We start from the raw sequence: 26,516 nt of genomic DNA on the forward strand, positions 1-26,516 counted from the left end.
TTCGAGATCATTGTGCAACCCATACAATAAATTACTTTTACCGCGCATTTCGATACAAATGAAACGTATATACTCTATATCAAATAAAGTTTTAACATTTGTTGTTGTTGAAGTCATCGTCGTTTTAATCAAAACTGAAGCCAAAATCTTACGCTACAAACAAAGAAAATATTACAATTAAAAATTATGATGTATACCACGTTAAGATTATCAAAAAAAATCGAACTTAATTCGACTCTCAATCCTCTTTCGGAGACTCCAACGTATTTATCAATTCCGCTTGGGACATAGCATCTTCCGCGCTCGTGTTGGGAAGGTTAAGAGATTCCGTGTCAAAGCACTTCAAAAATTTCTCGAAATCCCCCGACTTTGCTACCTTGATGGAGACCAACTTATCTTCATTCTCTTTAGCTCTCGTCGTTTTCTTCGTCGTGTTGTCTGCAATTGTTGCGTCCTGCGTATCATCACTTTCCACACAAAGATGTAAATCGTCCACTTTATCCTCGTGATCGTGGTTCTCCTCCTCGACACTTTCCTTGAAATCCTCTTCAGCCAAGGTATCTTTACTCTTCGCAGATTCAACATCTTCGCTTACTTTATCCACTTCTTCTGTTGTCGCTTCATCATCATTTCCGGAATTTTTTGTTATACTCTCTTCATTTACATCATTATTAACATTATCTTTTACATTTAAAACAGCATCATTCGAATCTTCGGCCGATTCCTTTTGCTTTGTATCATCTTTTGCTTTATCTTCAATATTCGTTTCAGTTGTTGAAGCTTCCATCTCCACATTTTCAACATTCCCCTCAGTTGTTACTTCTTTCTCAACGGACTCATCTAGTACATCAGAATCTTTAGAAGTCGATGCGGTTATCGCTTCTTCCGCCGATTCTCTTAGATCAATTTCTGCAGTCTTCTTGATTTCACCAATGGAATCTTCTGCATTTATTTTATCAGAGATTTCCACGCATTTCGATTGTGTTTCTTCAATTTTATCTAAGATTTCTACACCTTTTTCTTCAGAAATATCGACAATAGTCTCACCACCCTTTGAATTTGATTCTAAATTAACGATATTTTCTTCAGCATCAATAGAAACTTTTTCAATTACTTCATCGGGACGCTTATCTTGTTTTCCTTCTTCTTTAGCATCATCAATAGACGAACATCCTACATCGCTATCTGTTACAATCAGTGTGCTATCATTATTAATGTTCAATTCAGAGTTATCCGCAGATGGTTTTTTCAATTCAGTGCCACTTTCTTCTTCAGACTTCTTTTCATCTTCTACCACTGCATTATTGTCATGATCTTTGGATGCTTCAACAGTGGATGATTGGCTTTCTTTGGTTAAAGCCAATTCATTTTCAACATTAGTTAATTCACTTGTTGCTTCGACTTCATTTTGTCCATTTGCATTATTTTCATTTTCAGACGTTTCGGTTTCATTTATTTTGTCGCTAACTGTATCACATTGAGATCCCTTACTTGCCTCTACTGGATTATGGTCATGATCTTTGGATGCTTCAACAGTGGATGATTGGTTTTCTTTGGTTAAAGCCAATTCATTTTCAACATTATTTAATTCACTTGTTGCTTCAACTTCATTTTGTCCATTTACATTATTTTCATTTTCAGACGTTTCGGTTTCATTTGCTTCGTCGCTAACTGTGTCACATTGAGATCCCTCACTTGGCTGTTCCAATATAACTGTCTCAACGGATGCATTCATATTATTTGCAGGTAGTTCATTATCATTTTCTACTGCATCATCATCATCGACGTTTTCATTATTTGGCGCCGTAATTAAAACATTATCTAAAATTACTGCGTTTTCTTCAGCGCCATCCACAGAATCACCTGACATTTTCGGTTCGTCTGTATCATTATCACGATGGGCAACGTATTTATTAACAAGATTGTTAATATCTTCATTTAAGAATCTATTCATTTCTCTTTTGGACTTGAGAAATTTCTGCTCATTGTAGGGTGTAACATTGAAGTGAATTGGAAGTTTATAACGATACAGGTGAATTTCTATTTCTAATGGCTGTACGTGTTTTAAGAAGTGCAACTGCAGATTACATTTTTCCATGTAAGCTTTGAAGCATACGTCACATTTATATTCTTTAGTTTTCTTAAATCGGATCTTTATATCGCGCTTCTTTTTCAACTGTAATATTGATTTATTTAAAACCTTAATCTTTCTCTTCATCTTTACTATTTGCTTATTGGCTATAAAAGGTATCCTGGGCTTCTGTTTTCGTGTCGTTTTCCTCCTTGTTACTTCTTTTTCTGTATTTTGAACATCTTCTTTCGTTTCATCCAGATTGACATCATCATCATCATCATCAGAATCTAATACAATAACCCTCTCAACCTCATCTTTCTCATTCTGTTCATCTTCACTTGAAAATTCTGATAAAAGATTTTTTGTTTCCAACGCAGAGCAATCTAATGAGTAACGTTTTTTTGATTTACTAACGTGATCTCTTTTGTGTAACATCTCTGCAGACATATTACCGGGAATTGGCGAATCGCACTCACTTTCATGATTGTTTTTCACAAAATCATTATCATCCTCGTCGCTGCTACTGGAATTCTGAATTTGTTCTTTCAATTCTTCTTCTTTTTTCAATCTATTTTCTAACTTTCGACGTTGTGACGCAGGCATTGGTTTCAAAAGATTCGTCTTTTTCAGTTTCTTTAGACCAGATGATGAGTTTTCTGGAAGTTCAGTTATTTTTCTCTTACTCCTAGCATTATTTACACTCTCCCCATCATTATATTTCTCTTCAAGTAGTCTCCTTTTGGAAGCTGGCATTGGCTTTTTTAACATTTTGCATAATAACATTCTTTTCACAGATGCTGGCATTGGCTTTACAATCATCTTTTTCTTTGTTTCAGAATTCTTATTTTTCTGTTTCTTATTATCTTCAGTTTCATTCTTTGTTGAAACTATTAATTCACTATTATTTTGTGTCAATGTTTCAGAAATGTTATTCTCCTGAGTTGAAGTACCTGGCTGTGCATTCTTTAGCTTTTCTTCATATTTTCTCTTCTTTGATGCTGGCATTGGCTTTTGTTTCTTTGGTGATACCTCTTCCCTTATTATCTTTTCCATTAATCTTCGCCGCTTAGAAGCAGGCATTGGTATCTTATTTAGATCATTTATCCTATTTGACTTTCTGGCATTTACAAATGTTTTGGAAGGTACAACTTTCTTCTTTTGTGAAGCAGAAGGTTTAACTTTTTTGTTAGTTGATGTCTCAGAAGCAGCAATCTCATCAACAATTAAATTTGCAGATTCAGTGTTCTGACTATTATTTAACCTCTTTGATTTTCGACTAATTATTTCAGACTTATCTTTCTTATCTTTTGAAGTAGAAGATTTAGTTTTCTCATTGCTGTATGTTTCATCAGAATCATCTGATTCATCATCAAGAAAACTTACAGACTCAGCAAAACTTACTTTCTTTTTTACGTAGCTCTTCTCATTAGAAGCTTTCATTATAGATGGTGAAAGTAGACTTTTCTCTTTCATTGACAAATCAGATTTCCGACGACGACTTTTTATAGGTGATATATTTTCTGTACTTAATTCATTGCCATGCTCCTCTTCCTCATCTGACGAAATAATAATAGCACATCTATTACTCCTAGTTGGAGTGGAATGAATAATAGGAGATATCTTTGCTGTTCTGCGAGTCCTCCGACTTGTATTTTCTGGTGTCTCAAGACCTTCCATTTTTACATAAGGTATTTGTTTTATCATTTTTGGATCTGTTAAAATATTGTTGTCATCCAAATCAATTCTTGTATTTAACCTCATCAAGTAAAGTTTTTTCTTGGTAATATTATCATGGATAAGCTTCACAAATGGAACATCTTTCAATATTTGGTTACTCAGTGGAACTGAAGACTTGTAAATAATATTTTCATCATCCAATATAGTTTCCACTGTTTTTAAGTTCTCCAGTTTATGCTTTATCAAGAAATTATTGTTCTTGCCAGATTGTTTCAGCTGAGTTTTCTAAAAAAAGAAATAAGCATATAATACTTGCAGTGAATGCAATTGTTTGCAACACATAATCATATACAACAGTGTATGTTTACACACATATAAAAATACCTTCTTCTCTTCTGCTCGCTTCTTGCAACTTCTACTTGCAGTAACCTTCATATTCAATTGGTCACATTCACTATTATATAACACAATATATATGGAATTGCTTTATTACACGCCAATTCTAATTGAAACGATAAACCGGGGAATCTTTAAGATACATTTTTATTTATATTGAATGAAGATAGTTTCCTAATACTGCGCAAAATGATATTACTGCAACGTTCTCAACAGCATAAAACTAAATTCACAAGATTCATGTACATTTGGTTGCATATAAATATAAACTTTAATATTTATCTAATATTTAATAGAAATTTATGTTCTTTTAGAATTACCTTTGTTATGTTATACCGTTATAATGATTTTTTTTTTTTTTCATGGTTAAAAATTTTAAAATATTGTAGTTTTTAAATTGAATTATAACCTATAATAACAAGAAACATCATGAATTTTAAGCATTGGAACAGACTCTGTTATAATATTTTAAAACAGAAACAATATTATAGTACAAAACCAAAAGGGAAATTAATAATAAGTTGTAAACGTTCAAAGTTTGATTTCTACAGTAACCAACAATATGATAAATTTGAAGAAATACAACTGGCTTCGAAAGGTTGGTTCAACAATGCAGCAAAGGGTGACTATTTTGTTGTCCATGGTAATAAAGAAGAATATGAAGAACCTACAGTACCTTTTAGTCATCTAGGCGTAAATTCACAATTAGCAGAGGTGCTTCACAATGAAGGAATCTACAAATTAACAGAATTTCAAAGTGATGTTATACCTGTTGTTGCTGAGGGTAAGCACACTTTATTAGCAGCAGAAACAGGTAAAAGCTTATCAAACGATATTTACTATCAAGTGTTTAATATTAATTGGTTTTTAGGCTGTGGAAAAACTCTTAGTTATTTACTACCCCTGGTTCAGAATCTTATTGGTTATCAGTGTACAGAAATGAATACACCAAGAGTTTTAATATTGGTGCCAAACAGGGAATTAGCTCATCAGATTGGAAACGTGGCAACAACATTATGTGAACCATTTGATTTAAAAACAAAAGTTGTGGTGGGAGGCAGCACCAAAAGATTAATGTTGGACCCTGAATTTGGATCCATAGATATTCTTGTGGCAACTCCAGGAGCCATCAGCAAACTATCAACAGTTGGAATTTACAAGTTGAATCAAGTGAAAACATTGGTACTGGATGAAGCTGATACTCTTATAGATGATAGTTTTCTGGACAGAATTGAAATTTTAATACGAAGGGTATCACAAGCCCAAGTTCTTCTTGTCTCTGCAACTTACCCCAAGCATCTGCCAGAGGTGATGGAACCCATAATGGATTCTCTTGTGCAAATCAAATCACGTCGACTGCACAAACCACTGCTGAATGTTACGCAACGATTTCTTAAATTGCTGAAATCGGAGAGACCGTCGCAACTGTTGCAGATTGCTAATAAAACCAAGGAACCTTTTATAGTGTTTACCAATCGCAATGAGACGTGCAATTGGCTAGCGATGTTCCTGAGGGAGAACGGTTTGAAATGTGCCAATATCAATGGAGACATGAATTACAATATTAGAATTAACCAATGGAATGATTTTGTTAGTGGAAAGGCCAATATATTATCTGCTACAGATGTTGGTTCTAGGGGATTGGATACAACGAAAGTCAAGCACGTTTTAAATTACGATTTTCCTTTGTATCCAGCCGATTATATTCATAGAGTAGGAAGGACTGGACGTTTGGGAAGCCCGGAATTGAGCAAAGTCACCAACTTTATTTCGAGCGGAATTGATGTGAAATTGGTACAAAACATAGAGGTATCATCTGCAACCGTATTTGACATTGGCATTAACATTAATTAATACGTATTTCAGATGGCAATACGGACCAATAGCGAGTTGCAGAATGTTGATGGAAACATAACGAGTATAGTGAAAAACAAGATAGCAAAACAAATGAAGGGTAGGAATATATAAGTTATGTATATAATAATGAATATATATTAAAAAATAAGAAACAATAAAATATACAACAAAAAAATACACAATTTACGTCATAACTTAAACTTAAATAACGCTGGAGCTGTTTTCTGTAGAGTCGGTATCACTATCTGAACTGTCACTACTATCATCTGAAGACTTCATTAGATTATTCATGTCCTTTTCCAATTCATCTTCACTGTCATTATCGAATTTAATATTGAAAGATTCTGGCCACACATTGATCTTCTTGAAATACTTGATGTGTTCCTTGGATAAAACCCGTACCATCTCTGCTTTAACTTTTTCACCCTCCTTGATGGGATCGACTAGCACGAAATCACCACGTTTAACCCATATATTTTTACGAAACTTGACCGGCATCGAGACCAAATAATTGTCACGACTGGGACTCTCCACTTCGTGCAAGTTGTTACCTTTGCTGCTCACGATTCTTACAATTTCTTGCTCATCTGTGGGTGGAGAAAAGTAGTTCTGGATGGATTCGTTGAAAACGTGCTTACGTTTCATTGCTCGCGACATCTCTGCAAGAAACAATAATAAACAAATTAAAAACATATTGAATAAACGGTGAACAAAGATGAACAGAAAAGTGCTGATCAATTTACCTCCGCTTTCATGAACCATTTTCGCTTTCTATTGTAAGCTTTTTCAATAGCCTCATTAATATTTAAACTTTCGCCGTTGGGGATACCGTAGCCCTTGTCTAACCCGTGTGGATTTGATGGTGTTTTACAATCATGCTTCGACTCTTTCCTCAGAACATCATCGATTTCCACCGATGAGAAGAAAGCAACGGAACTTGGCAAATCGTTTATGCCTAAGCGAACCGAACAGAATGCGCGCGTTAATAAATTGGTGACATGCATAGCCAGTGCAGCCCTGTATTTATGTTCATCTGGAACAATATACCGGATTTCATCGTGAAAACTTAAACAGAACCTAACGTCATCCTTCATAATCCATCTCATGCAGACTAACATTAGATGAAGAAAATCTACTGCTCCGCTCTGTACAACCCAATTGATTCGAGTGGGCAAAAATTTATCATCGGGCAAATATTTGGGTTCGAGCGCTCTGCTCAACCTTGAATTTAAAAACGTTGTGACTGGACTAAAATTTCCTGCAATCTCTTCCAATCTGTTGAACATGGCAGATTCAGTACCATCGACCCATTTAGGTTTAAAGAACATTTCGTGTAAATGTTTACCATGAATCTTGGCTAATTCATATGCCTGCCATTTATTATACGGTATATCAGCGAAATCGTGCAAATACTCTGGACGAATTTGATAGAATCGTTTACCCTTGGTTAAGTTAAACATTTTTACAGCTTTGCTGCGAGCTTCTCCTTCAGACATTGATGGATTGAATTGTTTTAGAAGACGTTCGGCAAAGTTTTGACCTGCACCGTAGATTCTAGCATAGTTCATAACTTTAGCATGATCACGAGATATACCAACAGCTTTGGCCGTCACGCTGTGCATATCTGTACCATCTGCTTTGCTACCACTTAAAGTCATCCAGCCTAATGGAGTGGCTCCATGCATCTTCGCGTGATTCGCGTCTCCAATTACGCTAGCAATCCACAATTCCTGCGAGTCAACATCAGCACCAACTATCTTATATCCTTTCGGTGCTTGAATCATCGCTCTTAATTCCGAACCAATCCTTTCTTTATGTGCATTGGAAGCAGTCATCCAAGTCGATTCGACTGCGCGTCTCGTCAACGTCCCGCATACAACAATTTGCGGTATAATAGATCCGTAATTCATCTCTTCATCTAACCACACGACCATCTGCTCTTTTATTCTATCTCTGTTGTTTCTCCAGTAACTTAATTTCCTAGCAATTGCAAGAACTTGTTCGGCTCCATCCGTATCTCCAGCTAATACATTTTCAGAGAATTTATTTAAGAAGTCTTTAGCTAATGGATTGCCAACGCGGTATGCAGCTCCATCCTTATGGGGAAGTTTAAAAAAGAAAACAGAATCCTCCAAAATCGTGTTACACCAAATTCCAGAACCATCATAAACACCGTCAGATTGATCTTTCTTTACTTTACTATAATATTCCTTCCTTGCCAAGTTCTCCTGAACTAATTGTCTTATATTGTTATCAAACATTTCACCTTGTTGCCCTTTAATTGTCCTCAATGGACATTTTTCCAATAATTTTCTTAGAGGAATAGTTTTGTCGTCGCAGTCCGCGTTAAATGGTACTAAAAGTCCCCACCCCAATCCCCTAATAAAATGAAGTGGAAATCCTTCCCAAGTCAAATTCAATAATTTCGGAGTAATTTGCATGGATGTACTAATTAAATGCGGACCGGGCGTCCAGTCAGGTGCGTTATGTTTCAAACAAAGCTTTTTATACCAAGATGGATAGCCAGACAGTATCTGATTCTTATATATCAAATCCTTCATATCTTCCAAATACTGAAACTTGAAATCCAGAGGATCCAAATCTTCCTCATCTTCTTTAGGAACAACTTGCCGTTTAAGCATCATTTCTTTGGCACGTTTCGCAGTTTCTTTTTTAATTTTGAATTGCTTCACTTCCCAGTCCTGATCCCACATCCAAATATCGTCTTTATATTTATCGTCGTGCAAGAGATGGCAAGCCTGATCTGCTCTTTTCGTTAATAACATTTTTCCTTCGATGTCTAAATCTTCGTACGTTTGTTGCGATTCTTCAATATACCTCAACCAATTAGAATTTACTGGCAAATACGCTGTACCCAATTCTAGCATACCAGCAAAAGTTACGGGATGCGGAAAGCGTTCCTTAAACATAGGAAATAATTCTAGTAGAACATTGTGAGTGGCAATAACGTCATTGCAACAATAGTCCATGACAGTTGAAAATTCTCTTTGAATATCGATAATCGTGCCTTCGACAAATAGGTTACGAGTTTCCTTATCAATGTATGATCCACAATATAAATTATGAACTTCATTTAAACTGTTTAGAGAACTTAATGCCTTCCAGGATACATCCTCATTGTCCTCAGATTTGGACTTAAGAACTGCTCTTTGGTAACTAGTCATTCCACTGACACACACATGCAAAGACATGGTGTCAACAAACCTGAGGCCAGTTCTTTCTAACCAATACTGCTCTTTAATTCTTGCTCTATCATATGATACATTATGACCTATAACAATTGTAAACATTTAGTGATCCAATTTTCATACATGTATTTGTATTGTCTCACCAATAACTACTTTGGGCTTCAATAAGTCATCACTGAACTTCCCTGTGGATTCCAGTGGAATTAAAGATGATTCAGTATACTGATGATCAGATTGTGGTTTGCTGCTTCCATCAATCAATTCTTGACTGACCCAGCCATACCATGCTTCCCTACTGACTGCTGTTGCCAATGTAGGCGCTTTTCCAGATTTCACACATACTTCTACATCAAAGATTATGCCATCTTCCAGTGGATAATCTACTGAAACAGGATTTTGACCTGGAACATATCTGGTCCAGCCTTGTTGAAAACTCCAAAATTTTGGTCTTTTAGGTAGTGTTCCCATTAATTTCTCCACAATTTCAAAATATGGTTTTGACTGCTGCTCCCCTATTGCCAAAAAATGTTCTTCCAAATTGTTACCTAGCATTGGAGGTAATTCCAGATCAATGTCATTAACAACTTCACCAGCTTTGCTATACATTTCATGTTTATCCAGAGTTTTTCTACAACTTTCAATTAAAGTGGCATTAAATTCAGGTTTAGAATAATTTTTAAACACTTGTTTGTATAGAGAATCTGAAATCATTTGTATATCCAAATAGTTGTATCTAGGACCAGATGTCTTCTCCACTCTGGACATCATGGGTGGTACAATTTCTCTCTTCTGTTTTATTCTCTTCAATTTATCAGTATCCGGTTGAAAGACAATTTTCTGAACATTTGGATTCCTCCAAGTTTCCCAAGTCTTGGTATGCAAATAACGTATCATATTCATCATTTAAACTACACCAAAAAATTAAGTATACATTAAATAATAGACCAGAAGAAAAAGAACAAAAAAATCTAGCTTTCAGCGAATTCACATGGTTATGTTCAGCAATTTACATGTTGACTAATTTATTTATTTACTGACAGCACGAACTAAATGATCGTTACAAATTAAATATTCTGAACTTACCTTTAATTTTGTTATAACTTCGTTTACTGGCACCAACAATCAATTATGATTGAATAAATATAAATATATTTGAAAGAAAATATGCCACCACTCGCTAATTTAATACCACAACGAAGGAAATTGACCGAAATCATTACTATGAATATATTGGTGTTACTGTCCAAGGTACCAACCAACCTTTTTGTTTTATTTAAATAAGTGAAAAGTTATAGTGTAAAATTTATAGTATTTAATGTTTAACTTATTTATACAATTAAAATGCTAAAAGAAAATAATTTTAATTTATCAAAGAACTGTAAACTTATAATATTTGTATTATTAGCTAACTTCAAGATGCAACGGTAATATATTGATGTCTATTTGTTTTGATTGTTAAAATTGTTGCTGTTGTCAATGGCAACTATAAACAAAATGGTTTATGATACATTTTATACTATAGTTTAAATACCTTTAATTTAAACAAGGTGCTGTAAAATGGGAAATGAAAAGGTAAGAACTCTCAATACTGTTCTATGGTTAATGCTATTATATCATTTACTAAACATAACATAATACTCTTAATTACAGTTGTTGTTCCGTTTGGAACAACCCCATGGGCCAGGGGACATTTACATTGCATGGCAAAAGGGCTCAGGAAACTATTTAGCTACAACTGGTATTGATGCCATGGTCAACATTTTTGATAGATATGGGCAAATTCAAGAAAGAATTAGGCTTCAAAGGTTTATTATTTAAATATGTTATGAGAGAGAGGAATTAAAGAAATTTGTTTTGTGCCATTAGTTTATGTTCAGGGTTTGCCTGGGATATGGACGGTGATGTGTTGGGAATCATTAGTCAATCACCACAGTTGATTTTATGGGATGCAAATACAAATAAAAAGCAAATAGTTGATGTTGGCTTAAGAGATCCCATGACTTGTATCCTATGGTCAAAGAATGCACCAGTATTAGCAGTTGGTACATCTAAAGGAAATGTTTCAATTTACAATCATACAACATCAAAGTAAGTTCAATTATATGGGATTATGAAATAAACTAATTTAGTTGTCACTTTGTAGGAGAATTCCTATAATTGCTAAACACACAAAGAAGATTACTTGTGGCGCTTGGAATGCTGAAAATCTTCTCGCTTTAGGTTCAGAAGACAAAACTATTTCTATAAGTAATATAGAAGGCGACACTTTGAGAGTTATTAGTTTGCGTTCTGAGCCTACAGAGGTGCAATTTTCTGAAATGAAATTGGATGAACGAGTTGGTGGAGAAAACACGGTAAGGTGGAAACCAAAAAAAAAATATTAATTAAATAAATATTGTTTATTTGTAGGTAAGCGTGATTGTTGGCAAGAGAACTTTGTATTTGTTCAATCTTCTGGATCCTGAAAATCCCATAGAGCTTGCCTTTCAGCAGCACTATGGTTCATTGACTGTTTATAAATGGTTTGGTGATGGGTATATTTTACTAGGATTTAATGCGGGATACTTCATCGCGATTTCGACGCATATTAAAGAAGTTGGACAGGAATTGTTTCAAATTCGAAATCACAAAATAAATTTAACAGACATAGCGTTATGTCAACCAATTGGCAAAGTTGCTTCAGCTGGAGACAATGTGTAAGTTTATATTAATCAAATAAAACGTTTCATAATTAATTTTCTTATCAGCGTGAAGATTCATGATATATCCAACCTGCAAGAAACGTTAAGTGTAATAACCCTGAGTCAGGAAATTGGAGTGGATAGAGTTGGATGGAGCTCAGACGGACAATTGTTGGGTGTATGTACGAGAAATGGATCATTGAATGTTTATGTCTCGCATATGCCCACTTTAACTGCGGTCTGTGGTCCAAGAATCGCTGTTTTATCAAGTTTAACCGAAGTCAGCTTATATAATTTCACAACAGATAAAGTATTATTTATAATATATATATAATTAACGATTTTACTATCTTCTTTTTTTTAGTCGAAGTTAACGCCAATACCAATATGTTTAGAAACAGAACCTCAGGTAATATCTGTCGGGCCTTATAATCTAGCTGTTGCCATGAATAATAGAGGTTGGTTTTATGACTTAACTAGACCACAACCTGGTGTTGATGATGCTCCACTGATGCTTAAAGATAGACAATACTTAGGAAACGTTACCAGTATTAAATTAAACGCCGAATATGCTTCAATATTGTTTGATGGAAAAATTCATTTACATATGGTAAATATCAATTCTTACGTATAATCACATTAATTAGTTCAAAAATAATAATATTTACAGATTGAACAACCTGTGGCTGAACACGAGGAAAGGGAAAGCATAATATTTCCTGATGATAATTCTCCAGCTGGTGTTATACAGTGCCATGCTCTTACAACTGAATTTTTAATATACGGAACAGATGTGAGAAAATTGACTTTCTATATATCCTAAACAATTTTCTAACATTTTCTGTTTACAGTTAGGTCATATTGTGTATTTCTGTGTGGAAGAATGGGCAGTATCGAGTTATTACAAGCATCCAGTTGGCATTGAAAATATTTACGTTGATCCCGCAGGAACCCGATTAATATTTTTTGATGTGAAGAGTCAAGGTTTTCTCTACAACGCTGTAAGTTCACTAGATATATTAATTTCAGCTATGTTATATAATAAAATGAATGTTTCGTATAGGTTCTAAACGAAACTTTACCTGTGCCCGAATTACCGAACAAAGTTAGTGGTGTTACATGGGATAGTAATCTAACCGATAGAAATGTGTTTATTGTTTATGACGAGAATGAAATCGATACGTATTTGTATGTTAAATTTTCAGTTCATGGTAAGAAATATTAATTTTGTTGAAATTTTCAATTACAAATTATTCTGTTTTTAGGTTCATGTGTTAAGAAGATCGGTAAAACCACATTGGCTTCAAAACAGACGCCGTTACTAATGTATGGTGGTGAAATTATGTCTGCTACTTCAGGTGGGCAATTGACACAACTCACTTTATCAACGCACGATGCAGCACCATTAACTGAAAAAGACAAAAGCGTTTTGGAGAATAATTTTGCAAAGCAACTGGATTTACAAAGATTCAATATAGCATGGAGTACATGTTTGCTTTTAAATTCTAAAGAGTATTGGCTCAAATTAGCGCAACAAGCTATAATTAATTTGGACATTGATTTAGGTAATCAGTCTATTTTTTAAAATTAGATACTAATATTTTATTTTCAGCTATTCGCGTTTATAAACAATTGGATGATGTATCAATGGTATGGTCTTTACGCGAATTGGCGGATATCGAAGATCAAAGATTGTTGGCAGGTCACATTGCTATGTACTTAAATGATTATGATCAAGCCCAGATTTGGTTTTTGAAATCAAGCGAACCATGGGCTGCTTTAGAGATGCGAAGGGATTTGCTGCAATGGGACCAAGCTTTGCAATTAGCGAAGAAGATGGCGCCCGATCAAATTCCGCAGATCTCAAGAGAATACGCGCAGCAATTGGAATTCACGTATGTAAACTAATTACGAACTAAGACGTCGTCTAATTATATCGCGTCTAGGGGCAATTACACCGAGGCGTATTTGCATTTCGAAAAGGGTCTCCAGGAGACAATAAATCAAGACCACGTGGTAATCTGTAAGGCTGGTATTGCAAGAACAGCAATTCGTTGTGGTAATTATAAACACGGTGTGCATGTTGCTTTGGAATTGCGAAACAAGCAACTGCTGAAAGAATGTGGAGAGATTTTGGAAAGCAAGAAGCAGTTGCAGGACGCGGCTACGTTATACGAACGTTCTGAAAATTATGATAAAGCTGCTGGGTGCTATATAAAATTGAAAAATTGGGTTAAGGTTGGGGAAATTTTACCCCAAGTGACATCGAATCGCGTGCATATCCAATACGCCAAAGCCAAAGAGAATGAAGGGAAGTATCAGGAAGCCGCTCAGGCCTATTATGTGGCTAAGGATTTCGATTCGGTGATTCGTCTACAATTGGAATATTTGAATAATCCAGAAATAGCGGTTGAATTAGTTCAAGAAACTAAGAGTACCGAAGGGGCAAAATTGGTTGCACGCTTTTTCCAACGCTTGAATGATTATCCCACTGCTATCAGGTTCCTAGTTTTGTCGAAATGTCATGACGAAGCTTTCGAATTAGCAAGGAAGCATTCCAAGTTGCAGTTGTATGGGGAAATATTGCTGAACAGTTTAGACCCAGATGAAATTAAGCCAGAATACTTTAACAGCTTGGCCCTATATTTTGAAAATGAGCGTAATTATTTGTATGCTGGAAAGTATTGGTATCATGCCAAAGAATATAATAAGGTTTTTAATTTTATAATTAAATCCTATTCAGTGTTAACATGAATATAATTTGCAGGCTATGAAACATTTGCTGAAAGCTTCTAAATTGAATTCTGATGAAAATGAGTCAATTAGTACAGCTATTGATGTCGTCGCTTCATCAGGAGATGAAGCTCTATCAAATCAACTAATAGAATATTTATTAGGTGAAGTGGATGGTTTACCTAAAGATCCCAAATATTTGTTCAGATTGTACATGGCGCGAAAACAATTTAAAGAAGCATCGAAATCTGCTGTAATCATCGCCGATGAGGAACAGATTAATGGGAATTATAGAAACAGCCACGATGTCCTATTTGGAATGTACCAAGAGTTGAAGCAAAATGGTATAAGAATTCCAAGAGACATGTATGCCAATTTAATGCTGCTGCATAGTTACATACTTGTCAGGTTGCATGTGAAACGAAGCGATCACATGAAAGGCGCTAGAATGCTCATTCGAGTTGCAAACAACATATCAAAGTTTCCGTCGCGTAATACAATACAATTATAGAATGTTTATTTAACCATTGAATTGTACCATTGTTTTTAGATATTGTTCCAATTTTAACGTCGGCTGTGATCGAATGTCATCGTGCTGGTTTACGACAGGCCGCTCATAAATATGCAACTTTACTAATGAAACCGGAATACCGGAAGCAAATCGATGCTAAATATTCGAAGAAAATAGAGGCTGTTGTTCGGAAACCACCGAAAACTGGAAAAGATGGAGAAAAACTTGATGATCCGTCAGAGCCTTTAACTCCGTGTCCCTATTGTGGCAATGAATTACCAGAAAGCGATATATACTGCAGCGTCTGCAAAAATAATCTACCATTTTGCATTGTAACCGTAAGTTAATATTGATTATTGTATCACGTTCAATTTAATAAAAAAAAGAGGTATTTGGTTCATAAACACTGTAAGGATGTCACAAATATGATTGAGAAATACGAAAGTCTATATGAGTAAAACGTACCAACATTTATTTTTTCAGGGTCGACATATTATTATCTCTGATCTGACCGCTTGTCCGGAATGCGATTTCCCAGCCCTATATTCAGAGTTTGTACAGTGAGTATTAGCAAGAAAAAATAACATATTCGTTTTAACTTTACATTTTCTAGATACTTGGAGGCAGAATCTAACTGTCCGATGTGTTCGGAAAAGATTGCAGGTCGAAAATTGCAAAAGGTTGATGATTTTAAGGCCTACTTGAATTTTGATTGAGAACTTCTATAATTCTCGAACTATATTTTTTGTGATCAATTAACTTCAATTCCGTCCACTTAAGTGCAATTATTTATTGATTACATAGTTTTTAGGCGATACACATTAATAATACTCAATTCATTGCTAAATGACCTAAATGGTTCAGATAATTAAAATCGTGCATTTTATTAATCCAAATGGAATTTAATAAACGCACCAAAATCTCACATAATCTAATTTTAATGCACACTTTATGTAATTGTTAAATTATATAGCATTGTTGTTACATAAATGTTGCAATAAAGTATTTTTTTGTTGTTAATAGTAAATATTCATTTCTTTTTTGAAATCAAGACCTTCGTTTTAGCATTAATTATTAACTAGTGAATTATTCCATGAATAAACATTGAATATTTAGAACAATCATATTTTGCAAATTTTCTTTTTCACTGGACATATAAATGCTACTTGGATTCCAGAAAATGTTGCGCAAATCGATGAAAATAGCTTGTGTAAATATAGATTCTTAAAAATTCATACAAACGACTCGCGTATATTCAAGAAGCTTTTCATAAAACCTATTCGAACTTTGAACTGTTTAATCGACCAATAATAATAAAACCTGATTTTCATATTTATTCATGTAGAATTATCTTAAAATTAAAAATCTATACACATATTTTATTTTTATTATTTCTTTTGATAATTTATTCATATTGACAATTAACAATTTAATCTTATCTAAGTTTTCTATGTATATATGTGCATATATTGTATTGTATTTGACTTGTAAAAGTTATTTTTTAATTAGTATTTAAATTTAATATAAAATAATCAGTACATTTGACTGGAATATATAATAAAAATAGATATTTTTATCACAAATTTCATTAAATAGAGAATGTTTTTCTGTAAATTATTGGAAAAACTACTGAAAATTCATACTAATTCAAAAGTAGATATATGAAAAGTTTATGTTATTTGGTAATTATATTAACAATTTATTCGTTTTAAATAACTAGTAAAGTAATACAAATGATTTAATCGACTGTATTATGTAATAACAATTAATCTTTGAATTATGTACTACTGTTTCTATCCTCAAATAAACATAATCCATAAATTAAATTTTAACTAATATCGTTAATGGAATAAGTAATAAATATTCATAACAAATAATAATCTTTTTTTAGTGAGTTAAGTTACATAAATATATAGATAACAATTTAAATGTAAAGAAATTATATATTTTGCGATAATTACGTAAATCAAATTTGTTTTTAAGTAAACACTTTCTCAATAATATTAGAATTATATAAAAATTAAGGATATTTTATCTGCACTTAAAGTAACATATAGATAAATGTTGAAATAAATGTACTAATCATTATTTAATGGCTAGTAAACATGTGCAGGATCTAAACTTTGTTTTCTCGCATACTATATGTTTATTAATTTTCATTTAATATAGAAAAATATCAAATGATTTATGTACTAAGATGTTGTCGTGACCTTAATAACATTTACTGAAATTTTCACTACAATATTTCTCGCCTTAGTTTACTATAATAAAGGAAATTGACCTTTCATAACAGATTTTCGGAGAAAGTCCGCGCACAAGGTTTTTGCTCTCAACAATGGATGCAACGGATTTTACTATTAAAACCAAAACAGTTAAAGATTTAAAGGTCTCACTTTATATTCGTAAGGGACCAATTGGAAGATAATAATTCGGGAAAAGGAAGATAGTTTTGATGTTCTAAGATGTTCTTAAAAAAATGGTAATGACACTTTTATGGTATTGGTCGTAAATAATAAGAGACTACAATCTAAATATTGCATACAAATAGTGTCATTTATGTACGAGTGACAGTTTAAACACTCTAAATATTATTTTATATGTGTGCCATTTAAAAATAGTAAACAATAATTTAAAATAGACACAAAATCAGGCGTATTTGAATGAATTAAAATGTTTTATTTTATTTGTGCGTATAAATAACTTTGCTATTTATAGCTGTGTTTATGTGAATTTGCTCCTGTATGGGGCATAAATATATTCATAGAAGAAAAGTAATCAATGTTTATGAATAAAAGAAACATTCAGATATTATTGAAGGAAGTTTTTAATGTTTTAAAAATAGCTTGATCATATGTTATTGTAATTACATATAATGCGTGTGTTGCGTAAGAGAATGAATGTGCTGATTCTGTGTTGGTTTAACATAAATGTGAGAGACGCTCTCTCCGAATGTTTTGTAAACAATGTTTCTATGTAAAATTAAAAAAAAAAACAGTGGAAGAGAAACGGGGGTGTCCAGAAATGTCTCCACATAACACGGATGACGTTTCGAGGTTGAGAAGTGTCTTCGAAGATTGCCGGTCGTGCGCACGCGCAATGCAATTGTTTAGTGTCGCGACGGGAAGCCGCTAGTGTGCAATTGGATATTCGGCATTCGGAATCTCAATCATTTGAGGTTCTGCCAGAGTGAAGTTACCTATTCCCCGCAGGGTGCTGCCAATTCGTGTGAAGATCTGCATGTAGTAACATACATACAGCAACAATAATTCTATCGACAACCAACGAGCAGCAGTTTTATTGGTTAGGAAGTCCGCAGAGGAGAGGACAGGTAGTGTGAAGCAGAGGATTTCGCTAGATTAGAGTGTGGACGCAGCAAGATGGCCGATGTTAATAACAATAACAAAGCGGAGGAGGCCGGGCCCGAGCCGCAATCCTTGTTCGATGAACTCACAAATCCATTGAATCTAACGCTCATCCTGCTGATCGTTTTCCTGATGTACAAGATCCTGAAGAGCCGCCAGCCGGTGCACACGGCGTCGCCGCCGGAGCCGCAGCTGCCGAAATTGCGTAGGGATTTCACCGTGGAGGAGCTGAAGAAGTACGACGGCACCCAGGAGGATGGTCGAGTACTTGTCGCAGTCAACGGAAGTGTTTACGACATGACCAAAGGGAAACGCTTCTACGGTCCTGGTATGTATATATGTTGATGATGCCCAGTGCATACGTAACGTGATGATGATACGATGCGTGTATGTCTATGTATATGAATGCAAGTCACCAACACATAATCTCTTTCGTTAATCGAATTATTTTATTAAATGCTCTTCGCACGTGATTAGGTGGACCTTATGCCGCATTCGGTGGTAAAGACGCATCCAGAGGCCTAGCCACATTCAACGTGTCCGCCTCCACCGAGGGCTACGATGACCTTAGCGACCTGAATACTGAACAAATGGATTCAATCAGAGAATGGGAGGCGCAGTTCAAAGGTAACACACACATAAACTACTTATTTATGCATATTTGTTAATTTTGCAGTGACATTGCATTATGCAAAAGCGAATAGTCATTTATCACTACTTTGTTAAAAAAATATGCCTCCCTTATCTGTATTTGAAATTCACGCAATTTGGTAAACAATTCGAGAATTATTCCTTAGACCTGACACTCTTATCAACACTGACCCACTCCAATATCCTGCAAAAGAAAGTGCTATTCTGCATAAAATCCATAACACGTCGTAGTTCATGCAAATAACGATAACACGTTATTCCTTCATTATTTTGTTTGCAGCGATGAGGCGTTCAATTATTTATAATTAGTATGTTCGTGATAATGTAGAAATCTATATGTCGCATTCCGATAAATGCAGCTTCTGTCAAGTAATTAACATTAGACTCGAATCAATAACTAATATTCGAAAGCGTTATACATTTCACTTTAGTTTCTCCGTTTTCATTTCTCACAACTATCTAACCAATCGCATTGATTGATGAATTTCGTGCGATAAGCCAACCGTAACCTACAGATAACCGCTTTCAGTGATAAGTAAAGCTAACAAATCTCTGTAAGATTATAAAATCTGTCTCGTCCCTGTTATACAGTGATTTAGTGTATTTTAAAAATACGCATTAACGTTATTGTAGCCATAGAATATTTGTTAATGTTAATTGTTAGTTAAATGCAATAGCAGTGCAAAAAAGTCATGCATATTATTATGTCTCTTTTATTCTATATATTTATATTTAACCTTCAATTTGATGTTTCGTGTACATGTAACATTTACGTTTTTCCTTACTTTTGCATCTACATACACGTATTTCGGAGCAAGAACCGTAGTAATTAGAATCCATCCGTCCGTGAATGAAATGAATTACATTTCCTTTGTCTTACGCAACATCACACAAAAAGTCATGAATACGTGCGGTTCTTTTGTAGCAAAGTCACTTGAATATGTCTGGAATTCTTACAATGTTATTTTTTCAAGGGCCAAGGTCACGCGTTTTGTTTCAATGGTATATTTTTCGTATTAACATAATCTAATTTCCTAACGGTCAAATTATCAACTTTTTTTCACGCTATATTTATTATAATTTCAACAGATAATGCGTATTTTAATCAAATTTTTAAGGTAGATAAAATGATCTGAAACTTTTTGGTTGTTATTCCTATCTTCATAACTTTATTTGATGTATTTAGAACGATAATAGAATTCTTGATAATTTCAGTTTTTCAATATATGATTCTGTAGATTAATTACTTGTTAAATTTTTATACTAGCAAATCTTCATGAAATAGATATTTTCAATTAAATGAAATATTTAAATTGATTTTTTTTTGTGTATATTAGAAAAAATATATCGCAATTCTTTAGATATAAAGTAACAAGTATAATTATTCTTTTAATTTAGCACACTTGTAATATACAGAAGCGTATTTTTTAGTTGTTAAATGCAAAAAGCAAATGTTATTTTGATTGTATACTAAAATTGCTGCAACGACATGAAACTTAAATCGGCACTCCCATTTCTAAGTTATGAAAAATCTGACTTACACTTGTCAAATATTGAAGACATGCTACTGCTTTGTAGTAGTTATTGTTTTATATCGATTAGTTCGTAGGTTATTAAGTGCCAATCTTTCACAAGTAAATGTGTATAGTATTCAAATTAGTATCAGCAAATATTTAAAGTACTATACTATTAGCGAACATCATCTTTCCTGTTTTTACTTCCCACGCCATAGGAAATGGCAAAAGAGGGCAGTTTCTAATTGCATGTTTTGAATTTGTCTAGATATTAGTTAATTATAATGTACAATTGCAGCTGTTCAAGGCTGTTTAATTAAAAAATTAAGACGCAGTCGACGAGACAGAAATGTAGATTTTATTTTCGCGAAGTGACGTTTGCGGGTCCAACCTTGGCCGCGGAAATCTTAAAGTCAGATGCGAAGTTGAGCTAAGAGTCGAAAGGTTAAACATCTCTAATTGGAATAAAAATAATTCGTTTACATTCAAATACTTGTACTGTGCTATTTGGTTTTTGCTATAAACATGTATAAACCTAGTGCAAATAACGCAAACATTAATTTAATGTCTGCAATAACAACGTTCGACAAGTGATTACTTTGAAACTTTATTGGGTTAATGACTGACACACTGCTTTCAAAAGAGATATCGACCCAGGTTTACATGCCATATTCAATTGTACAGTTATGTATTTCTACCAAACAAATTACGTTCATATTAAGTGATTCGGATGTAACATTATTACAACTTTATAATTACTTAACCGTTAATGAGAAAAACTCATATATAATGGTTCAACATGAGCTGCACTTCATCCAATTTAATATTTAACTATTTAAAGCAATAAAAAAGTAAACTATATATGTATAATGTTATTCATTCTATATTTAATATGTAAAAAAATAAGTTTTTTTCAAGTCCAAAAATATCGGTAGAAAATACTCAGTCAAGTATTCAAAATGTTAGGGCATTTACTGTTTTTATTTCAGTGTTTCTATGACAATGAATGTTTTGAGTAGTCTATAAATAAATACTCAATATTCCGATACTTAACGGAAACGAAACAATAAGCAAAACGACGTTACTTGTGTAGATCAGAGAAACGTTAAAATAAAAATATCAACAAGGCTATAATTGTATACTTCCTAATGCATGAAAACTAAGCTTGCTGTTTGATTTTTTTTAACTAATTATTTACAATTTAAACTCTGACTAAAAAAATGATACAAATATGATAATTATCGATTGATATTCTTTTAAACATGCATTTCTTTATACAAGTAAAATTATTTAATTAGATAAAGGTAAAGCATTATCATTATAATGGCCGTTTCTCACGAAGCTTTTGTCTAATTAACAACTCATTAAAACTTACGACTTGCTACTTTTTTTGGGTTTGGCAATGTAAATATATTTATTATAACATACATAGTTCTGTCTGACATGTAATTTCCTATGTGCTATTTTTGGATTGTGATTTAAAAAATAATAACAACGAAAATAATGTAAATAATGTAAATACACTAAATGTATGGCCAACATGTAGTTCGTTTCGTTTTATTACATTTCATGTTTATAAAAGCCCAAATGTAAATACATGTACCAATTCATATTTAGAATCTTATTTTTCTGGACAAAAAACATAGTAGTGTTTCACGGGATTAAAAATGTTAAGTTTAGTGGTTCGTAAGGTCAAAAAGTTTGCCGTCTAAATGGTAAATGTGTTAATTGTTTGATAATTGATTAATATTATATGAAAGACGGAAGGATGTGGTTAACGTAATCGTTTTTTTCGAATAAAAACAATGCATTTCAAAAGTTGAGCAATTGATGGTTGACCCGTATCTTTTGCCATTTGGGATCTAATGGAATGGCATTTCGCTGCAACAGTCTATTTATTAGCGTAACAAGCCTTATTACTGCATACGTACACTCCCCACGAGGGTTCGATGCGGTCAACAACCAGAGGGAAACCTTGCAAACATATTTATTTTAAAACGAGGACTTCTTTCTATTCAGCGTTCTGAATGCGAGATTACGTAACTATTAATAAATAATGTTCCATGTTTATGATGAAAAAGCAACTTAAATTTCATTTTATTTACATTTATTTCCATATACATTAAATTCAATTTCGGCGGTGATGTAATAGAAGTACTTTTCACTTTAAGTATTCTCTATATCAGCGTTTCTGAACCTTTTTGAAAAGCGATCCAACATATTTTTTTCTAGTTATTTCAACAGTTCCTCGTTTTGACACAAGGTGGCAACTGTAATGGTTGAGAAACGCTGCTCTATATTACGTTCAAAAAGATATTTTATTGTGTACATTTAATTTACAAAAATGTGTTCTTAATTTATGAATATTTATTAATATACATCGAAAATTAACGATAAAATGATCAAAAAAATACTAAGCAGTTGTGAATTTAACCAATAAACCACTACAAAAAACATGCTTTCAGTATTTTACATCTTCTTAAATCGACAAGACCGTACACTTAATTATGTATTTCCACGAAACGAAGTAAATTCTTCAGTCCTAGAGAAGCATTGCTGCGATCTACATTAAACGTAATTATGCATTTTCTTCAACATTCTGAGACAATGCATTTTGATGTTTATCTATTTATATACTTTCTCAACCACTTTCCCATACGTTTTTAAAAATATTATTCTTGTTGAGAAATACGTGTTTTCGTTATTTACGTTTTTGTTAGTTCAATTTGTTGAACTTTCTAAATATATCTGGAATATATAACTAACTGAATAGATTAATTTCGTTGGGGTTTGCGCCGTTCTGGATTATTAATTTTTAAAAGAATAATGCCGTTATAGAACCGGCGTTCTTCGGTAACGAATTACTGCACTCTGATAATGTAATGTACACCCAATTATATAATGCAATTAGTTTTTTTTTGTAGGCTGTTTATATTGAATTGATTTAGGTAATTGTAGCATTAAATATTGCATCATCTTCATTTTAACGAGAGAGGTTTTTACATAATAATTACATTGCTGTCATTGTTATTACAATATTTGATTTCTTTTGAATAAGTAAATTTGGTCTCATCTAACTTAGCTGATTTCAAGAATTTTCACTACAATGTATACATTAAAATGTTGTTATTGATCTGTATGAGACTCTTCAAAATTTAAAATACTAAGGTTTAGCACATATTTTTCAATATAAGCTGAAGCTTTATATCGTTCCCACAAAGTTATTAATGAATTCATTTATTTGAGCTTCAAGAAAAGCATATAGGTCAGATTATGTTTCCTGTTTTACAATTGAGGGAAAAATCTGAGAGTATTGAAAATGTACTTATGTTTTAATCATTTTTTGACCTGGATGTGTTCAATATAAATGTCATTAAATTTAATGTAAACTTTTTAAAATATCTTTTTTTGCAAAATGAGAACATTCAAAACTGAATTTAGCTTATGAATAATTGTTTCAGACACTAATTTAATCCATGTGTTTATTAACTGTTATCAGTATGATATACTAATGTATTGATTTTTTCTTTCTTTTTTAGAAAAGTACGATCTGGTTGGTCGCCTATTGAAGCCCGGTGAGCAGGCCACAAATTATTCCGATGAAGAGGACGAGGCGAACACGAGTGTCGATAAGTCGAAGGACGATTAGAGAAATAAATACATTGGATTTCGAAAAAAATATATAAATAAAAAGAATTAATAACGTAATAACCGGAAAAATGAAGATGAAAAAAAAAATGGAAGAAGATACAAACGGAATATGGACTCCATTCTAAAAAAAAATATATATAATTTTGTTTTTTATTACATCCATATAAAAAAAATAAGAAGTCTGAATCTTGTACTATATATTTTTTTATCTGATATATTATATAAATATTTTATTTAGTTTTAAATATCTTTGCCGCCGACGACGAGGAAGAAAGACTTTCTCTTCACCGTCGGCGACGGCTTGCATTGTTACTTAGAACGTAAACGTATTTTCGCGAAGGATGGAGGATAGTGGCAATGGGGGATGTCTTATTATTTAATAGTTTGTTGTTGTTTTTTTTTTTAATTCACTGTGAAGGGTTTATAAGTATATAAGTTGTTTGTTTCCTTGTTCGAAAAAAAAAAGAAAGAAACTATGTTCCTCCTCCTGCAACTTTCTGTTTCCGTTTTCAAAGTTACTCCTTTATAAAAATCGAAGAAAAAAAATATAATTGGTAGGCAGCAGTTATGTTAAAGCTCCCGAGCATCGCATTTAATAATATAATAATGATTGTGTGTTACTTTGTTAATTTTTTTTAATAAAATTGTGATAACATGAATGTAATTAAACAAAAAAAAATACAGAGAAGATGGGAATATTTGTTCGAGGAAAGGACACAATATGGATTGCTTGCTTTTTGGAAGTATTTTTTTAATGATATGTAATATGTATATATATATAAAAATACAAACAAACACGATTACCAGTATATATGTGGGCTATTGTAGCTTAACGAGTTTTGTAACTATCATTTACTTAAAACTATTAATGAATGTGCAGAAGCAGTCCATCCCTCCAACAATTATTAATATTAATAATAAAGCAGAGAAACGACTTAAAACCATGAAGCAAGATTTTGGAGTCTGTTTTTTTTTGTTGTTTTCGCTTGAAAACTGCTTGAAGTTTTTGAATAAATGGAACTTGTTGTTTTGTTTTTCTTTTACGTTGTTTCTTGAACGATTTTTGTTAATGAACTGCGGATTACATTGATCCGCAAATGATCCATAACTATTTTTTTTTCGTGTGCAATCTTCTGTTCTCGATGTTATTTATATTTAAATATTTTATCATCTTGTAACCCCCTCCCCCGTACTTCTTAATGAACACAACAACATTTCAACATTTTATTATTATTAAAGTTTAGTTGATCTAAACACTGTTTTTTTTTTTCCAAATTACAAAACGACACCCAACTTTCTAAGCGAGCATCCATAGATTAATGATAATCGAACGAGTTAGGTTGAGAGTTCGACGCCATCATGACATTTTACCAAAAATCTAGTAGGTAAAGATCATCAGTTATGTAATTGTTAACGTGGAATAGACTTTTTCAAGTTATTTTATATAAACTGCGATTGACCTATAATATTCCTATAATTAGAATTTAGTATACATTGAATAATTTTCGGAATTGGTAACAATTGTAGTATTGAGCAAGTTGAATGACATATGGCAGCACCGACGTTTGTTTTCTATTATTATTTTCTTCGAAATTAGCGTACACATGCCTCCACAACTTTCGTTATCGTCGAAAATAAATATTTTCAATTCAGCGTGTGTACGATCCGAGTTGCATTTCAGCCATGCGAATAGATAATGTAAGATAGCATCTATAGATAACCGGGAGGACCCAAAACTATTACGTTTCATTGTGGAAATACGCATATTTTCTCCTTTATCCGCAAGATTAGGAGCTGCTCCATCAGATCAATGCGTCGTTGGGTACACACCTAGTAGTGCGGTGGAGCAAAAAAAATGCTATGGTGTTAGTGACCCTGACAGGAGGTGGATAGGTATCAAACATCAACATTACAGACGGCAATATTCCCGTATGTTTTGCATGCTCGATTCAGTGCGGAGATCTTAGGCAGCCAGGTTTTTTTTTGTGTTTTTTTTTTTTTTTGGAGGGAATCCCATCTCTTTGGACTGTCAAAATCGACCGCCAAAGTTTGAAAGGCTCACCGAAACAACAACACAACCATTGCCGGTTCGAATGCATCCCGAAAACCATTTCGATTTTGTACACACACACACACACGTAGCGTTCGTTCGTTGTCTACGCACTCCTCGGTCGATGCGCCGTTGCCACGTCGACGCGAT

General features: G+C 33.3%; 6 protein-coding genes across 8 annotated transcripts; 3 read left to right on the plus strand and 3 right to left on the minus strand.

The window, feature by feature from the left end:
* Positions 1–142: 142 nt before the first annotated feature.
* On the minus strand, positions 143–4,318 carry LOC108557568 (general transcriptional corepressor trfA-like). Of its 2 annotated transcripts, XM_017914142.1 has the most exons (3): positions 4,136–4,318; positions 1,207–4,036; positions 143–1,146 (listed from the first exon to the last, which is right to left on the minus strand). In XM_017914142.1, exons 1-3 carry the CDS (start codon positions 4,184–4,186, stop codon positions 239–241), a joined length of 3,789 nt encoding a protein of 1,262 aa, XP_017769631.1. In that variant the 5' UTR covers positions 4,187–4,318; the 3' UTR covers positions 143–238. The 2 variants fall into 2 exon arrangements, with proteins under 2 accessions (XP_017769631.1, XP_017769630.1); XM_017914141.1 differs by having other exon boundaries at positions 143–4,036.
* Positions 4,319–4,563: 245 nt separating this feature from the next.
* LOC108557570 (probable ATP-dependent RNA helicase DDX28) lies at positions 4,564–6,167 on the plus strand. The gene is made up of 3 exons (XM_017914144.1): positions 4,564–4,961; positions 5,019–5,956; positions 6,014–6,167. The coding sequence occupies exons 1-3, from the start codon at positions 4,577–4,579 to the stop codon at positions 6,113–6,115; spliced, it is 1,425 nt and encodes a 474-aa protein (XP_017769633.1). The 5' UTR covers positions 4,564–4,576; the 3' UTR covers positions 6,116–6,167.
* Positions 6,163–10,384, minus strand: LOC108557572 (probable RNA-binding protein EIF1AD). 2 transcript variants are annotated; one of them, XM_017914149.1, is made up of 2 exons: positions 10,297–10,384; positions 6,163–6,663 (listed from the first exon to the last, which is right to left on the minus strand). In XM_017914149.1, the coding sequence occupies exon 2, from the start codon at positions 6,659–6,661 to the stop codon at positions 6,206–6,208; it is 456 nt and encodes a 151-aa protein (XP_017769638.1). In that variant the 5' UTR covers positions 6,662–6,663; positions 10,297–10,384; the 3' UTR covers positions 6,163–6,205. The 2 variants fall into 2 exon arrangements, with proteins under 2 accessions (XP_017769638.1, XP_017769637.1); XM_017914148.1 differs by lacking the exon at positions 10,297–10,384 and adding an exon at positions 6,748–6,838.
* LOC108557569 (DNA polymerase subunit gamma-1, mitochondrial) lies at positions 6,583–10,377 on the minus strand. The gene is made up of 4 exons (XM_017914143.1): positions 10,297–10,377; positions 9,357–10,121; positions 6,748–9,296; positions 6,583–6,663 (listed from the first exon to the last, which is right to left on the minus strand). The coding sequence occupies exons 2-4, from the start codon at positions 10,114–10,116 to the stop codon at positions 6,646–6,648; spliced, it is 3,327 nt and encodes a 1,108-aa protein (XP_017769632.1). The 5' UTR covers positions 10,117–10,121; positions 10,297–10,377; the 3' UTR covers positions 6,583–6,645.
* Positions 10,385–10,631: 247 nt separating the features above from the next.
* Positions 10,632–16,074, plus strand: LOC108557592 (WD repeat-containing protein 19). The gene is made up of 17 exons (XM_017914181.1): positions 10,632–10,785; positions 10,864–11,018; positions 11,080–11,301; positions 11,357–11,567; positions 11,623–11,909; positions 11,961–12,204; positions 12,259–12,504; positions 12,565–12,687; positions 12,746–12,895; positions 12,958–13,105; positions 13,160–13,459; positions 13,507–13,789; positions 13,841–14,606; positions 14,662–15,118; positions 15,178–15,476; positions 15,622–15,698; positions 15,752–16,074. The coding sequence occupies exons 1-17, from the start codon at positions 10,771–10,773 to the stop codon at positions 15,852–15,854; spliced, it is 4,086 nt and encodes a 1,361-aa protein (XP_017769670.1). The 5' UTR covers positions 10,632–10,770; the 3' UTR covers positions 15,855–16,074.
* Positions 16,075–18,245: 2,171 nt separating this feature from the next.
* LOC108557590 (membrane-associated progesterone receptor component 1) lies at positions 18,246–25,455 on the plus strand. The gene is made up of 3 exons (XM_017914177.1): positions 18,246–18,828; positions 18,978–19,127; positions 24,205–25,455. Exons 1-3 carry the CDS (start codon positions 18,516–18,518, stop codon positions 24,312–24,314), a joined length of 573 nt encoding a protein of 190 aa, XP_017769666.1. The 5' UTR covers positions 18,246–18,515; the 3' UTR covers positions 24,315–25,455.
* The last annotated feature ends 1,061 nt before the right edge of the window (positions 25,456–26,516 follow it).

This window comes from Nicrophorus vespilloides, unplaced genomic scaffold (assembly GCF_001412225.1).
Source record: "Nicrophorus vespilloides isolate i.1.1-1 unplaced genomic scaffold, Nicve_v1.0, whole genome shotgun sequence".
NCBI lineage: Eukaryota > Metazoa > Arthropoda > Insecta > Coleoptera > Silphidae > Nicrophorus > Nicrophorus vespilloides.